General features: G+C 47.9%; 1 protein-coding gene across 5 annotated transcripts in view; it reads left to right on the top strand.

Annotated features, from left to right (window-relative positions):
* The window catches only part of NDST2 (N-deacetylase and N-sulfotransferase 2), a 242,766-nt gene that overhangs the window by 203,992 nt on the left and 22,897 nt on the right, over positions 1–15,877 (top strand). For all 5 annotated transcript variants that reach the window (XM_019555957.1, XM_019555955.1, XM_019555956.1 and 2 more), the window contains one exon: positions 3,993–5,367. In XM_019555957.1, the coding sequence (XP_019411502.1) occupies positions 4,375–5,367 (993 nt within the window). In that variant the 5' untranslated portion in view covers positions 3,993–4,374. The remainder of the gene's footprint in view (positions 1–3,992; positions 5,368–15,877) is intronic.

Here is a 15,877-nt window from a genome sequence, read left to right as displayed (position 1 = left end):
AATTGGATGCTTATCTTGCTGGGATCCTATGACCCCAGCTGACTTCCTGCCCTTTGGGCAGGGGGCTGGACTCGATGATCTCCTGAGGTCCCTTCCAGCCCTAATGTCTATGAAATCTATGAAATACTGTGCAGTCTTAAATCACTGCTCTGGGACCATGCATCCCAGAGTAGGCGCCATGTTCATTGCATGTCCCAGAGCAATTGATCCAGGACCACAGTGCTTTGGGACTGCACTGCATGGGATGCCTGCTTTGGTCACTCCAACATATGCATGGGATCAGGCATGGATTGGATGTAAGCTGTAACGGGGGGGACCGCATGTGGTGCTTGGGACCATCTGGTGCATCTTGCCCTTTGGGTCCACTCAAGACCCACAGGCAGCACCTGGGGCCATATGATAGGGCTTCATAGGCTGGATCCAGACTGCAGGCCATAACACCCTGCTCTGCAGTTAAGATTGCAGATTCTGACCAGTAAGCATGTATTTTGGTAACCTTTGTGTATAGCCCAAATGCTCCTTGAAAATACCTCCTTTTAAACCTGTCCTTGCAAGAAGAACCCCTTAGGCAATGCTCAAACCTCTTAGGCAATGCTGGTGTTCCCTGTAGCCTAGTCAGGAGTGAGCTGAGGAAAGGGTGAGCTGCTTTGTTATGCAGTTGGCTTAGAGTCCTCAACCTGCCATTCTCACTGGAAGAATCAAGTATTCAAGAACTTGAGTGGGCTTTTGCTGTGGATTTGTTATGTGGAGATAGAAGGAAGCAGATCTCTCATAGCAGTTTAATGCCTATTGACATCAGGGTCATGCATGCCTGGTAGACCCAGGAGCAGTACAGGGAACTCCCTTCATGTGGAAATCATAGCATACTGCTGTTACTGTGCAACTGATATTCGCTGGTCTTGAATGCTGCCTCTTTCAAACCATGGCCAATGATTTTTGGTGTTACATTTTTCAGTTCCCAACTTTGAGAGAGTTAGAGCTTGATTTTCAAAAGTTCTGAACCCCTCCAGGCTTTGTGTGGTCCAGCTGGAACGGCTGTGATCTGCATTTTTTGCTCTTGGTCCAGCAATGCCTTAAGTTAGGCACTCAACATCAGCAGCTGTTTTTCAGCATGTTGACATAATGCCTTTGGTGATTATTTATGAGCCCACTCTCCTTGAACCATCCTCAGTAAAAGGACAAAAAAAAATCTAAACTCCACCCTTTATAAAATGATCAGTGTTGCAGAGAATACAACATCTTCACTGGCTGGCTAAACTTCAGAATCCAGGTATTCTATCAGTAAAAAGCTCTAATTCCTGCTTTACAACTGCCAGCTGAAATCCCAACCTTGAATCTTTTTGTCTTGACTCTTCCATGACCTTGCTATTTGGCCTTACCCCATCCTTTAGTTTCTCCATCTGTTTTTAATACCATGAACTTATATTGCAATAGCTACTGAGGTACTCATCAGTGTTGCAGCATCATTGTGTTAGGCACTGCAGAAACACATGCAATGAACATAGTTAGTCCCTGCCCTGTTGAGCTGGGAACCTAGGATCACACTGATGTTCTGGGCTTTCTGACATGAGTCACCTGTGTGCTCCCCACCTCTACTCCCCTTGGGGTACAAGGTAACAGTGCTGTTTATTTATAGAAGCCTCTCTGATTTATTCTCTGCTTTAGGCTGTGCCAAGAATTTGAAGTCAATTGGTGGGGAACCTGTAGAGTTTGACTGGCCTCATTTGTGAATTGATCTTTTTCCTGACTCAAGCATTTTTTCCTGTTTAGTAATGAATACATGTTACAAAACCAGCAGCTGCATTTTGCAAGCAGTTTCTCTTCTAGAGTTTGGCTTTTTTTAGAGCCCCTAATTCTCATATGTAGATCCTATGTCTGCTTCACTCTCAGAGAAAAATTGGGCTCATCAGAGTATTTGTACATCAGAATAATAACAATCAAGACAAAAAGGCTGAGAAGTAGGGGCAGGGAGAAAAGGTGCTGAATCATTCATGCTGGTAGTACTTCAGTTTCTCATGCTGTTGCTGATGAGCAGCTCTGACAAGCAATGCCACTGGTTGGGCATCAAGAAGATATGGGTGTGGCATGGGCACTGTTTGTGCTCCAGGTTTATTTGTTTGTTTTTAAAAAGCATTTTAAACCAGCTTGTTGTGAACATGTGACTGACTTGCCATGGGGCATGGTGACATGCCCCTTGTACCAGCCCAGCAGCTGCCTTAGGAGTGTGCACCTATGTGCTCTCCAGTAAGCATGTCTGTCACATGTGCCAAGTGCCTTTGAAACCACAGCCAGTTTTGCATTAGGTCAGGGATAAGTAACATGATCTGCTGGCTGGATCTGGCTTGCAGAGCACAAGGGCCTTGCCTATGCCCATCCAGGGCTAAGCAGTGAGGAACTACAGCAGGGCTGGCCAACCTCCAGCTGTGCTCTTGCTGCCACTGCTGCTTCTTCCCACTGTCAAGCCTTTCCCTGGCTGCAGTGTGGGCTCAGCTTCCAGCTGAGGAGGAGCTGCATCATAGCCAGGCAGCTGGCTCTGCTGCTGCTGCATCTTCCTCCCCTCACACTCTCAGCCTCCCAGCTGCAACGTAGATGGAACAACAGTGAGGCTGCAGCTCCCCACTAGCTGGAAGCTATGCCCACACCCCAGCGGACAAGCTGGGGACTGAGAGAAGCAGTGGCAGTGTGGGCACAGCTCCCAGCTGCCTGGTCCCAACACAGGCACATGGCTTGAAAAGGCTGTTAGCCATCACATTCGGTCATTGCATTTCTGACTAGGAGAAGCAAATCAAAGCAGTGATTTTTGAAACAGGGGCCAGTCTCATATATCAGGATAATAATAGCAAGCAGAGCAAAAAGACTGAAAAGAGGGAGGCAGGGACAAAAGTCCAGTAGTACCTTGCCTAGTGTTTGCCTTTTGGAGGGACTGATGTTTGTCAGTGGTTGAAACAGTGCTGCTAATATAAAAGCAGGAGAAAAGTTGTTGAGTTGGTAACAAGACATTGAGCTTTCATCTCTAAGGCACCAGCCAAAACCACTGCAGATTGCTAATGGCTGAGCAACACCCTGGTGCTCCTCGGTGGCGTATGTGAAATTAAGAGGAAGGTGTCATAGGTGTTTTCACCATTATAAACACTTATTCAGTTGGCACTGCTTAGCAAGCTCAGAAGAGATGGGCTGAGCTCCCGTCACATCCTTAGAAGTATCTGCCACTCACAGGTGAGTAGTTAAGGCCTATTGGTACCGTGGGCAAGTTTGCAGAGCTGCTGCCCCTAGGGGCTCTTAACTCATTGGTTAGGCATCTTTCACCTGCACAGCTAGCCTGGGAAAAGGCATCACTGCTCTGCATATGCCTCCTGTATGAAACTGCCTCTGCCTTCTCTGGCTTAGGGCACATGTGGCATGTAGGCCCAGTCCTTCAAGTGGTGATCTTCCTCAGGAACCTAGAAGGCTTTGTTCTGAGAGCTCAGGAGATGCAGAGGCTCCCAAAGCCATCAGGGAAGCCACACAAGGCATGGTGTACTAATTGTGGCTATCAGGATGGCATCATTGTAAGGGTCAGGAAGTTGGGAGACCTAGTTGGAACCGAGAAGAAAACCCCATAGGAATCAGAACAGCAGTGTCCCAAAAACATGGGAGGAGTGGGCAATGATTGCATGCCCTTCCCATGTTGGGGAGCACTTCCTATGTTGGTTGTTATGAGAGTGGGTTGTAAAAGGGAGTGTGAAACTAATGTGATAGTGCTATTGTTTTTGAGAGAGTGAACTGGGTGGAAGGGGATTTCTGCCTTGTATTCAGTTCCCTCAATGGCATAAAAGGTGGGAGGCAAGCGAGAATCCTGCCTGGGAAGGCAGGACCTGGTTATGACTGCTCACTGGCAAGTGCACAGCCATTCCCTGCCTCTGTGCTATTCACACCTGCCATTTTGAGTGCCTGGTCCCTGCTGAGACACTGAGAGCTGTGTTCAGAAGTGACTTTTTCTTTTTCAATTGCAGGGTGCAGACAGGAGGCGTCATGTGAATGACAAGCAGCTGGCTGAGAGCAAGGCTGCCCAGCAGGATTCGTGGCAAGGCTGAGCTCCACGCCCTGGTGCACAGGATGGCAAGCTGATTTGCTCCCGTACACAGGCATTCCATAGCACTGCCCTCCTCCTGAGGCAGTGTGCAGAGGAGCAATGGGAATTGAGAGCCATGGTTACTTGACATAAATGGCAGATCCCTGGGTGTCTAGTCTCATAGCTGCTCGCTTTAGCTTTGCCTCTCTCTGCAGGAACTGTTTCTTTGCAAGCCACCTCTGGGTGCTGCTGCAAGAATACTGGAGACCTCAAGGGCAACTTGGGAGCAACGCTTGAAGAGGGGGTGGGCTGCCCGCCTCACCATGATTCAGCTGTGGAAAGTGGTGCGGCATGTGCGACAGCTGGAGCTCCACAGACTGATTCTGCTGCTCATTGCCTTTAGCCTGGTCTCCATGTGCTTCCTGGCCTATTATGTCACTAACAGTCCCAAGATCAAAGAACCACCGCCCCTGCCCTTCAGTGACTGCAGCAACCAGCACAGGGTCCTGATCCCTCCCCAAGCCAGCTGGAGACTCACCAAATCCGTTGACATCTCGCGCACAGATCCTGTGGTGCTCGTCTTCGTGGAAAGCATTTACTCTCAGCTGGGGCAGGAAATTGTGGCCATCCTGGAATCCAGCCGATTTAAATACAGGACAGAGATTGCCCCTGGCAAGGGGGACATGCCTACCCTGACGGACAAGGACAGGGGCCGCTATGCTCTCATAATCTATGAGAATGTCCTTAAATATGTGAACCTAGATGCTTGGAACCGAGAGTTGCTGGACAAATACTGTGTGGAGTATGGAGTAGGGATTATCGGCTTCTTCAAAGCCAATGAGAACAGCCTGCTCAGTGCTCAGCTAAAGGGTTTCCCCCTCTTCCTACATTCCAACCTGGGACTGCGGGACTATCACATCAACCCCAGTGCTCCCCTGCTCTATGTCACCCGAGCTAATGAGGTAGAGCAGGGACCACTGCCTGGTGATGACTGGACGGTGTTCCAGTCAAACCACAGCACCTATGAGCCCGTGCTGTTGGCCAGCACAAAGTCATCAGAGTCCATTCCTCATCTGGCCACCCACAAAGCACTGCATGCCACTGTGGTGCAGGACTTGGGGCTGCATGATGGGATTCAACGGGTCCTGTTTGGCAATAACCTCAACTTCTGGTTGCATAAGCTCATCTTTGTAGATGCCATTGCCTACCTGACTGGCAAGCGCCTCTGTCTGACACTTGACCGCTATATCCTTGTCGACATCGATGATATATTTGTGGGCAAAGAGGGCACTCGCATGAAAGTGTCGGATGTAGAGGTAAAGCTTGCTAGAATAGCCCAAGGGTGTCAAAACAGAGTCCCTTTGTCCAATCTGGGGCTGCTCTGATGAACAACCAGCAGCCCCAGGATTGCCCCAAATCTGCATGAAACAGAGAAGCTAGCTGCATACTTTTTCATCTTTAATATAGGGTGCAGCTGCTCAGCTCAAAATGGAACATTGAATGTTGGGACATTACATGCCCCCACTCAACCCCAACACCCAGTTTTTCCTCCCACTCACTCACTAAGGCCTTTTGAGGTTTTAGTCTTAGTAGTATAGCTTTGGGGAAGGAACCCCATCCTGGCTTGGACAGAGCCAGACATTTTTATCTGAACTCCTTTAAAGCTGCCTACCTGAGGCTGCTTATGTGTCCCTGTTTCATTTTCAATGCTCGGTTCTCTCTTGAAGCCTCCATTGACTTAACTGTGTGTTCACAAACAGACAGCAGTGCAGTACTGGGCAAGGAGACAGTTATGTGAAATAGTAAAACAGAAAAAAAACCCTATGAATGTTTTCCCAACTCATCACATCTCTCCTACCCCACTCCCCACTCCTGGGCAAGAGCTGAGGAAGAATTTCCAGTATTTTAGGGAATTTCATTCTGTCCCTCTTTCCCCTTGGAGTATCTTTTACTCCTGGGATTTCAAACTCCCATACAGTCACACAGGACTGTAAACCAAATAGTCATACAGGAAGAATCCCTGCTTGCCCACATCTCACATAGTATCACCATTACAGGGTCAGTGTATATAAATCCCTACCAAACCATTTTACATCTGTCACAGCTTTTTCTAGATATCAATAACAGACTGCACATGGGGGGTTCAAGTGATCCGTGCACTCTTGTCAACTAATGCCTTGAGGTTTGTACTTAGGATTAGGCCCTGCCCCCACCTGAATGTCTTCCCAGTAACTTCTCACCTTCCCGTCCACCCTGGGAACTGGGTAGGACCACCCCTCTTAAAGTGCAAGATGATATTTGCATAGTTGTTTGGGGTGTACAGTCATCTGTCCTATCCATATGGCTGTAGCTTCCTTTGGCCCCAGTGAAGAAGGGTGAGACTGTAGAGCCCATCTGCCAAGGGGATCTTACTGAAATCATCTGCTTTTTCCAAGTCAGGGAGGTGAACCTCCCTGTCTTCCTCTGGGATTTAGTGTCTGTGTTCCTGCTCATTGTTCCACAGGGCCTCCTGACCTTTTGTCTCTTGATCTCCAGAATATGAAGTTGTCTGTCCTTGTCTGCAAGCCTTTGATACTGCCTCCTACTTCTCTTTACCCACATAAAATCTTTTTGCTTCTTGCTATGGTTTTTCCCCTATGGCTCTTCATTTAGGGTCTCAGCTGGAGTCTGGGCTCTGGCTGATAACTGTACCCCAAGTGCCCTCCCTAGAGATATATTGTTCTTGCCCACATCTGAAGGGAGATTTAATATCAGCCTTAAACTACCTGAAGGGTGGTTCCAAAAAGGATGGAGCTAGGCTGTTCTCAGTGGTAGCAGATGACAGAACAAGGAGTAATGGTCTCAAGTTTCAGTGCAGGAAGTTCAGATTACATATTAGGAAAAACTTTCTCCCTTGGAGGATAATAAAGCACTGGAACAGGCTACCCATATTGGTTCTGGACCCTCCATCCTTGAAGGGTTTTAAGAGAGAGCTAGATAAACTTTGGTTGGAATGATGTAGTTGGGGATGGTCCTGCTTTGTGCAGGGGTTTGGACTAAATGACCTCCTGAGGCCCCTTCCAACCCTAACTTTTATGATTCTATGATCTCTGGGCATTTCACCTCCTCAGACAGTCTTTGGACCTCCTTAGATATGGTTCTTTCATAACTCTGTCTCCTGACATCTGCAGATAAACTGAGCTCCAGTGCTGAGTCCTCATCAGGACATGGATCAAGCATTTGCTTGCCACTTGTCTTGTTTAGCTCTTTGGTGCCCAACCCCTTTTCTCTCCACATTGGTCTTGTTTAACTCTTTGGTGCCTGACCCCTTTTCTCTCCACATTGTTAGACAGCTGTGCATAACTCATTTTTTTTTACCTGTCCTTTCCACCACATAAGAGCACAGACCATATTCCCTCCTGCTTAACCTTTGCTGACATTTGTCAAGTTTAGTACTGTCATCTTGTCGTATGTACATATGTGCCACCACCAGAATGTCAAGGTTCTCAGACTAGTGGCACTGCTGACCCATCTCACTATCTCACCAAATGCACCCTATGCTTTATCTCACCAGGGGCAGAATCCTGCAGTTCTCAGATCAGGACCTGAATCCATCCCCTTAATACCAGCTGAGACCACATCAGCAAGTCCAATTGAGATTAGGCTTTGTAAAGATTCCTTTTGAGGAGCCTGTGCTAACAGCCAGCTAAAGCAATTAAAAAATAACTTGTTCAAAACAAGGTATACTTTATTCCCTCCCCAACAGCATAGTGCACACTGGACCTAGGTATAAAGCAGAAAAGAGCTGTACATGTGTATTCTCTTACCTTCACTGGGCTTGCTCTTCACAGCCAAAGTGGGTCCAGCTTGCTTTTCATCACTGAGTTAGGAAGACCCACCGTATGGTTTGCAGCCTGCTTCTCTGCCTCTGGGATGTGACTCTTCCCCGCTTGCCCACTCTTACTGAAGCACCTTGGGCAGCCTCTCCCACCCAGGGTTTTTTGAAGTTTTAGGCCCTATTTTCAATTGGGGGTATAGCTTTGGGAAAGGAACCCCATCCTAGCCTGGACAGTGCCAGCCTCTGTTATCTGAACACTCCTTTGAGGCTTGCCTACCAATGGCTGCTTATCTTGTGTCACTGTTTTACATTCCCTGCTTAGTTTTTTTTACTCTCATGTAGTCTTCTTTGACTTAACTCTGTTCATGGACACCATTACAGGTACAAAAGCAATTGATCAGAGACATCTGTAATATTAATACCAAATATTTAAGCCATTTTCACAATTGGTCATAGTAACCCTAAGTTTGGGGACATTCAGATGTCCTCAGTGAAATCACTTGAACCCTGCCCTGGTCCCAAGCAGGACAGTCTCTCTAGAACTGGGAAAAGTTGGAAGATGCTCTTATCTGTAGAGAGCAGCAATATGGTGAGAAAGAGGAGACAGTTGGTCTGACCAACCCAAACCAGATAATTCCATGAGATGTTTCATTGTGGGTTTTAATGGGATGAAATGGAGAAATAATCTCTAATCAGTAAATGGAGAATCTGAGACAAAGCTGGTAAAGCCCAGATTTATCCACTTAAACGAGGGTCTCTCATTGTAGAGCCAGGAGAGGTTAATGATTTTTTATTATTTTAAAGGGGAAAAAAAACTACATGGATTTGTTGATGGCCTCTTGCTGTGGGGAGTGGAGGATGGGATCTAACAGTGAAAAAACAGCTGGTGTTTTGTTTGGGCTTTTACATGAAAGCTATTTCAAGGACATTATCTCAACGTACAGTTCCTTATCCTGCAGCTTAAATAACTCTGGGCAGGGGGGACAGTTTGGGGACGGAATGTTGTTTCAAATCCCAAAGATGGCTTTACTGTTGTACTGAGGCCACTTTAATTCACAGATCCCTATTCAAGGGGGTCCACAACCCCAGAGAGAATAGCTAATGGAAGAAGACTGTACATGTCCTTTGGTCATACATTAATCAGCTGTAGGTGGCCTGAAGGGGCTGTGGAGAATGAGAGAGAGGTCAAGAGCTTAATGTTTTGCCATTGTGACCCTTTAGAGGTTAGTAACCTGCAAAAATCATGTAGTCTGTCAGCGAGCACTCCTTGTTAGCGAGGATAAGAGTAGATTTAGGGTGCTTAACCCCAGCCTGCAGGCCAGATCTGGCCTCTAGTGTCTTGTCATTCCACCTGCAGAGCTTCCCACAGGCCTGGGCCCTGCATGCTAGATCAAGCACAGAGAGCAGCAGGGGAGCTGATCCTGACACATGGAGCCCAGCAGAGGTGGTGCAAAGTCCTGGGGCCCTGATCTTGGTACATGGGACCAGGTGGGGGTGGTTTGGTTCAGATTGGGGCATGCAGGCCTGATCCTGGGGTGCAGGGTCCAGTCCCACCTGCAGATTGGCCCTGAACCACTCATTCGGTACACAGGGCCAGAAGGTTAGGCCTCCTGGACTAGAACTACAGATGACCTAAATTTTAGTTCGTAGGGCAACTCTGGTAAAGATGGACAGAAAAAAAAGAATTTCAGCAGTTCTCCAAGGATGGTTGTCAGCAAGGTTGGGGCATCTGGGCACTAGACACACTATCCTAGAGGTTGGCCTATCCTAAATTCAGAGTATTTAGCAATTGTCACCCTGATTTCAGCTTCGGGAGAGAGCCAAAAATGACCACTCTCTGTCCTCGCTAGCACTGTCTGACTCTCAGAGCCAGTCTGAGGCCCTCTGCATTTCTCCCTTCTGTTTTTGTGCGTGTATTTCTTCAACATACACTTTCCTGTCTGACTTGACGCTGCTGCTTCTCCATCCCCCAGTATGGAGGACATTCCCCCTGTCTGCTTTCAAGCTGCCATTTCTCTGTTGCTGCTTTTTTCTCCTTTTTTTAGTACAGCCTTGGGGGAGGTTCAAGATTTGTGCTAACCAGTAAAAATCACTGTAAGCTGTATGAAGTGAAACATTGTGTGCCTAATATGAGCTGAGCCCATAAAGGACAGCTCAGCTACGCAACTCTGATGTCAAGAGCATCATACCATAGAGAAAAGAGTTAGCAGTTCAAATAGCAAGCTAAACAAGATAGGCTGTAACTCCTCACCCCACACTAGAATTCCTAACCCCCCCAGTTAAGGGGGATATCATCTGTGCACCAGCTTGTCTGAGTTCATCACGATTGTAAATGCTTCTGCCAAACCAGCAGTGGAAATATGTGAGCTTTTTTAGTTCTGTCACACCAGACTGGTAATTTTTCTTTTACTTACTTCCAGTATGTGCTTTACAGTAAATATATAGGGTCATCAGAGGTTTTTAAGCTCCAGTTGTGAGAGGCAACCCATTGCAGGTCCAAGTGAGGGAATTTAAATACCATTTTTGATAGTGTCCATGAGTTGGGGAGTTGGAATTAGGTGTCCATCATTTGGGTCACTGCTGATTGGTGGGGCTAAGTTAAAAACTGGAATGACATCTGTAGTCCAGAGTCCTTGTCTACCAGAGCAAGCAGAAGATAGGTCCAAATTTGACTGGGGTGACAGGTGAGCAGCAGTGAGAACAGCTCCTTTCTGAAACGGGAGACTAAGTCCCATCTCTTTCTCCTTGTGCTAGCCTTGCTGTGCTCCTTGTTAAAGTCCAGGGAGGGACTCTTAATCAATTAAAGGGCAGGACTCTCTCAGGGTGGAGATGACTGAAGGATTCCAGTTTGTGATACTCAGAACTACCTGAGGAATGGGTAGGGGAAAAGGATTTTGTGCTTACGCTTCCTTGAGGATAGGTGAGGAACAAGCTCTAAGTCTACTGCGGCAGGCTGAGGCCAGTGCCATGAAAGTAACTGGCATTTCCTAAGCGCAGGAAGCTGAGGGGCTGCTTACAAGTGTGTGATCACTTTGTATTTCAGCTCAGGGCAGTCTAGTTTCTGGGCAGCTGGGGGCTGCATGCAGAATAGGTTGCAGACCTGGGGGCCATGTACCAAGGATTCTGCACCCCTGACCACACACGTAGCTCCCCTCTGCCATGTTCATGGCTCTGTCCAGCTGCTGACCCACACATGGGCTACCCACATTGTAATGCAGGCAGCCCAGCTCCCTCCTTTAGTGAGGGCACATAGCACAGGCAGCCTGGTCCCCTCTGGCCACACCAGGAGCAGGGCCAGGTACCAAGAAGCTAGAAAAAGAAGTGGGAACTTGGAGACCTGGTCACAAGCCACCACCTCTGCTGCAAGAGCAATGGGCAGAGTGGCAGTTAGGCAGGAGCCCATGGGCTGCATGTTAACCCCTTGCAGGGCACCAGTTGAACAGCCCTGTCTTAGCTGATATCTTATTTTGCCTTTCTCCAGCACCTTCCCTCCCAAAAGCACTTGACAGATGAACTGTCACACTACTACTATGGAGTGAGATGCGGCCTCACTTTTGTCCCATTTGCAGAGGGGGAAACTCAGACAGAGTGAAACCAAATGCATGTTGAGAACCAAGTGGGCAGCATGACTGGGAATACAACCAAAGTCTCCTGACTGCCAGTCCCCACACTTCCTTCATCCTGTTACTGCTGTTAGAAGTACCATATCCCTTTCCATGCATGTATTACCTCACATGACTAGGGCCCCCTCACCTATTTGTGTTAATACCCTAGGAAAAATTTGACATGCAGTTTATTAAAGGCATTTCCTCTGCAGCCTTTGTTTAACTCCCACCATCTCCCTTACCCCATGTAAGGGGGAAAATGATGTCAATCTGAACCTACATTGTGCTGCTTCCTGAGCGAGCCGTAAGGAAGGACCAAGGGTCAGCACAAGGTCTAGCACATCATTAACAGCAAAGCTGCCAAGAAAGCAATCTGACAAACGCTCCATAGTCTCAGAGTTTCTGGGCTCCCTCAGCCCCACCTCTTCCCTGGGGTCCCTCTCTGTAAACAATAGAATTGCCTGCTGTGAAACCGGGTTGTTTAGGATTTATCAGCTGACAGATGTGTTGTCATAGTAACCCAAGCCAGGCTTTAAATCCCCCTCAGTGCAGAGGAATGTTAAGCCTCTTAGCCTCTGTCTCTTCTTGCTCACCTTCACAGAAAACTTGAGGAGCTGGAGCTGCCTTGCAGTAGAACAGAAAAAAGTAAAGAGGCCTGCAAGCCTCTGGAGATGCTAAAAGAATGTGAAGCTTTTCACATCTAAGTTAGTTATCAATGGAGGTACAACCATGTGGCACAGGGCATCTTCCACAGTGCCTGCCCCACCTCTTGTGTAACACCAATGTTTTGGGGCACTGAGTGCTGCAGTGTCCTGTGTGTAACAAGGCAAAGGTCTCAAATCTAATTCCTGATGAACTGCAGGTATGCATCTCTGACCTGGCATGGAAGGGGTAGGGACAAGTTACACATAAGCCCATTTAAGTGATCAGAAACTGGTTTAAACTTGTAACAGAACAGAAGTTCAGTTCACATAAACCAGTTTCAAAATGGCTAAAACTGGTTTAAGATAAATCTGGTTGAATGTAGCACCAGACTTAACTGATTGAGGTCAAACTGGCTTATGGAACTTCTGTCCCAGACCCTTTCCTTGCTCAAGTTAAATCAGAGTCTCCCAGCATCCCAGCATGCTTTGGGGCCCTGGGCTGGGCTGTGCAGGGCTGGCCCTGCCCCTGTGCTCTATAGCTGGAGCAGTGAGAGCTGGCTTGTGGGGGAGTGGGGAAACCTGGCTGGGGACCATACCTGGGTCTGCCTGGTGGGGGTGTGGGGCAGGGCAGGGCAACAGGCAGAGAGGAACTGTCCCCCCAGGCAAACCCCAGCTGGGTCTGGGGTCTGGGAGGGGCTTTAATCCCCCAAGCCCCAGCTCAGTGTGCTGCCCACATCCCCTGCTCTCTGCTGAAGGAGGGTGTGGGGCACAGGCAGGCAACAGCCTGAGAGGGACTGCCTCCCATCCCAAGGCAAACCCTGGATGGGGTCTGGGAGGGGCTTTAATCCCCCCTTCCCCAGTTCAGTGTGCTGGCATCAATCCCTGCAGGACTAGACAGTGAGGTGGGATGTGTTGGCAAAGACCTGGCACAATCATCACATGTATGTGCTAGAGACAGAGGAACAGGAGAGGGTTGCAGGCAGCTTGAGCTAGTGACACCAAAGAAAGCAGAGAACTACATTTGCATTATAAAGCAAAACCTGTAAAAGATGGGAGACTGGAATACGTTAAGCAAGAACTTTGTAAATTCCTGCTGTAAGGAAACAGTCTGCCCTCCAGATTAAGTAACATTCACGCTAGGCTTTCTTTTGTCTTTTTGGTTTATTACATTCCATTTTAAGTTAGACTAAGCTGTGTGTGTTCCCACTGTGTTTTACTGGGCTGTATCTTAGCTTAGGTGAAGGTTTTTGGTTGTTCTGTCTTGTGCTTGAGGTTGCATGCTTGCTGGTTCAAGCTTTTACAAATTCAATGCCATTACCTTCCACCTACCCCCTGTCCTCAATCTGGCAATAGCTGCCCCCCCACCACTTGAGCAGGGAGGTCCCCCCCACTTGCATACCTAGGCTGGGGTCCCCACCCTCCAGCTAACCTGGGCTTGTGCTCAGCCAGCCCTGCCTCCTCTGGAGCAGGGGTTGGGGGGAGGGGGAAATACCTTGTAGGGCTTCTGTCTTCCCTTCTCTTTCGCAGTGGTTGGCAGGCATTCTCTAATATCCCCCAGCTTCTGGCTTGAGCCACGGCAGGCATGTGGCTGCATTTCCTGCATCAGAAGTGAAGGTCTGTTCATTTCCTTATTGGTTCAATGTGCGCAGTTTAGACTAACCTGCAAAGACTGAAATGATTTAGCCTTCAACTTTTTGACTGTCTGTACTTAGCCCTGGTGATTGCGTCCAGCCCAATGGTGACAAATGTTCACAGGGCATTGTCTGTTCTGTACCTTGTGGGGGACATAAGCCACCAGGTCTCTCAGCGTGACACCTGCCCCAAGCGTGCATTAATCGTAAGTTCCAAAAAATACCACATGCTGGTTTTTCTTCAAAATATCTCTGGCTTTGTGGGAATGAGGGTGGCCTCATTTTCTGTATGGTGGTGTTGGGCACATATTCTTCAGTGTAGCCCTACTCCTCATCCCAGGCTAATTCTGCCTTTGCTATAAGGCATGAGAGAATGTATGGGTCTGGCCTTTCTCACTGGAGAAGCTGGGTTTAATGGGGACTCTTGGACAGGTTGAAACCCATTCTTGGCCCCCTGGAGATAAGTGAGCTGACATTGTTTGGCACCCTGCTGTGCATCTGCAGTTGGCACTAGGCCCTTGTTTTCTCATACCCCCTTATAGTGCCTACCTTGAGCCATGCGTATAAGAAACAGGAGAAGAAATGTTCAGCACAGTGAATGCAGTTAATGAGTTGGCACTAATTAGTTGCACAGGTTGGCTTAAACAGCTTCTGACTTTTTCTACGACTTGCCCTCACTTTCCAAAGGCAGGTGCATGGCCTGGAGATGGAGGAGGGAGGTGATGATCATATGAGCTCCTGGGTTAATGCTGTAGGGAAATCGTGATGGACACTCCTTTGAAATACTTTTAATTGCAGTGATTTGTGCTTATGTCCTTTGGTAACTGAATGAGCAGTATAGCATAAAGCTGGTCTCCTTGTGGTATAGGGTTGTGTGATCATGGCTGTTGCTCTCACAAATGTGTCCAAACAATGCCTGTATAGAGTGGGCCACACAGGGGCTGCCCTAAGGTGCTATCCTGTGCCTTGAGGAATTTGATAAATGCAGCTGATTCAGGAAGCTCTTCTGTGCTCCAGTGGTCCAGGAAGAGACTGGGTGCATACTGCAGGTGGTTTCCTAGCCCTGCAGTATCTAACCCAGGTCTGTCATTGCTAGGTCATCACCTTCACATTGCTGCAATCACTGAGCCCTCACTTCTTAGAAAAGCTATTAAAATGCAAATAACTGTCTGGGCCATGGCCACCTCCCTCCCTCACCAGGCAGTTCCTGATTTACCTGAAGCCAATGCTCCTGCCAGGTTCTTGCTTGATTAAAAATGGCTCTGAAAGGCAGCTGCATTACTGTTGTTTTCCTCAAGGCTGGGCAGGGTCTCAGTGTGGGGGTTTGGAGGTACTCTCCACCCAAGGTGTTTGATTGGAATTGGGTTGTAGCCTACTGTTTGTGACATGTATCTCTCTATTATGGGTTGCATTTCTGTCTGTCGCCTTGTCCCTCTCTTGCTGCTCATTTTCCATGCTGCTAACCTACTGGAAATCTGGCAGAAAGCTGTCTTCTTGCTATCATAACTATTTAGGGTATTCAGGGGTAATACAGAAAAGCAAGGAAGAGCCTCATGTTTTGAACCTGAAGGTTTCCTGACTTATCTGGGATGCCATCTCCCCTCAGTTTCCCTCCAGAGGCATGTGCCTTCAAAAAAGAAAAAGGTTTTTGGAGCTTTCATACAAGACAAGATCAGGGAGATATACTAGGGCAGGGGTAGTCAACCTGTGGCAGAGGCAGCCTCTCTACGTAGCACAGGGGCAGGCAATTATTTTGGGCAGAGGGCCACTTACCGAGTTTTGGCAAGCTGTTGAGGGCTGCGTAGGTAGCCCCGCCTCTTGACAGGGGCCCCACCCCCTTGTCAACCGGAAATCCTGTCCCTAACCTCTGGTCTTTGCCACTGGAAGTCCCTCTCTTTGCCCCAGTAAGTACTCCTTTGGGGAAAAGGGTTTGTCATCTTAGAAGGGGGGGAGGGAGGGAGAACAAATAACATACTAAAAATCAAAGGCCCATAATCATATATTTTAAACTAATTTTAAAAAAATATTTTTGTCCTGATTTTGATGTGTTTGTGCTGTATATGTAGAAGTGATTGCATAATAGATCAAAATGTAGTCTTACTCTTTTATAGTGTGTGGGGTGTGCAGGG

This window comes from Crocodylus porosus, unplaced genomic scaffold (assembly GCF_001723895.1).
Source record: "Crocodylus porosus isolate Cpor-Errol unplaced genomic scaffold, CroPor_comp1, whole genome shotgun sequence".
Lineage (NCBI taxonomy): Eukaryota > Metazoa > Chordata > Crocodylia > Crocodylidae > Crocodylus > Crocodylus porosus.
Note: the sequence above shows the minus strand (reverse complement) of the source record. Positions and strands in the feature narration are given on the sequence as shown.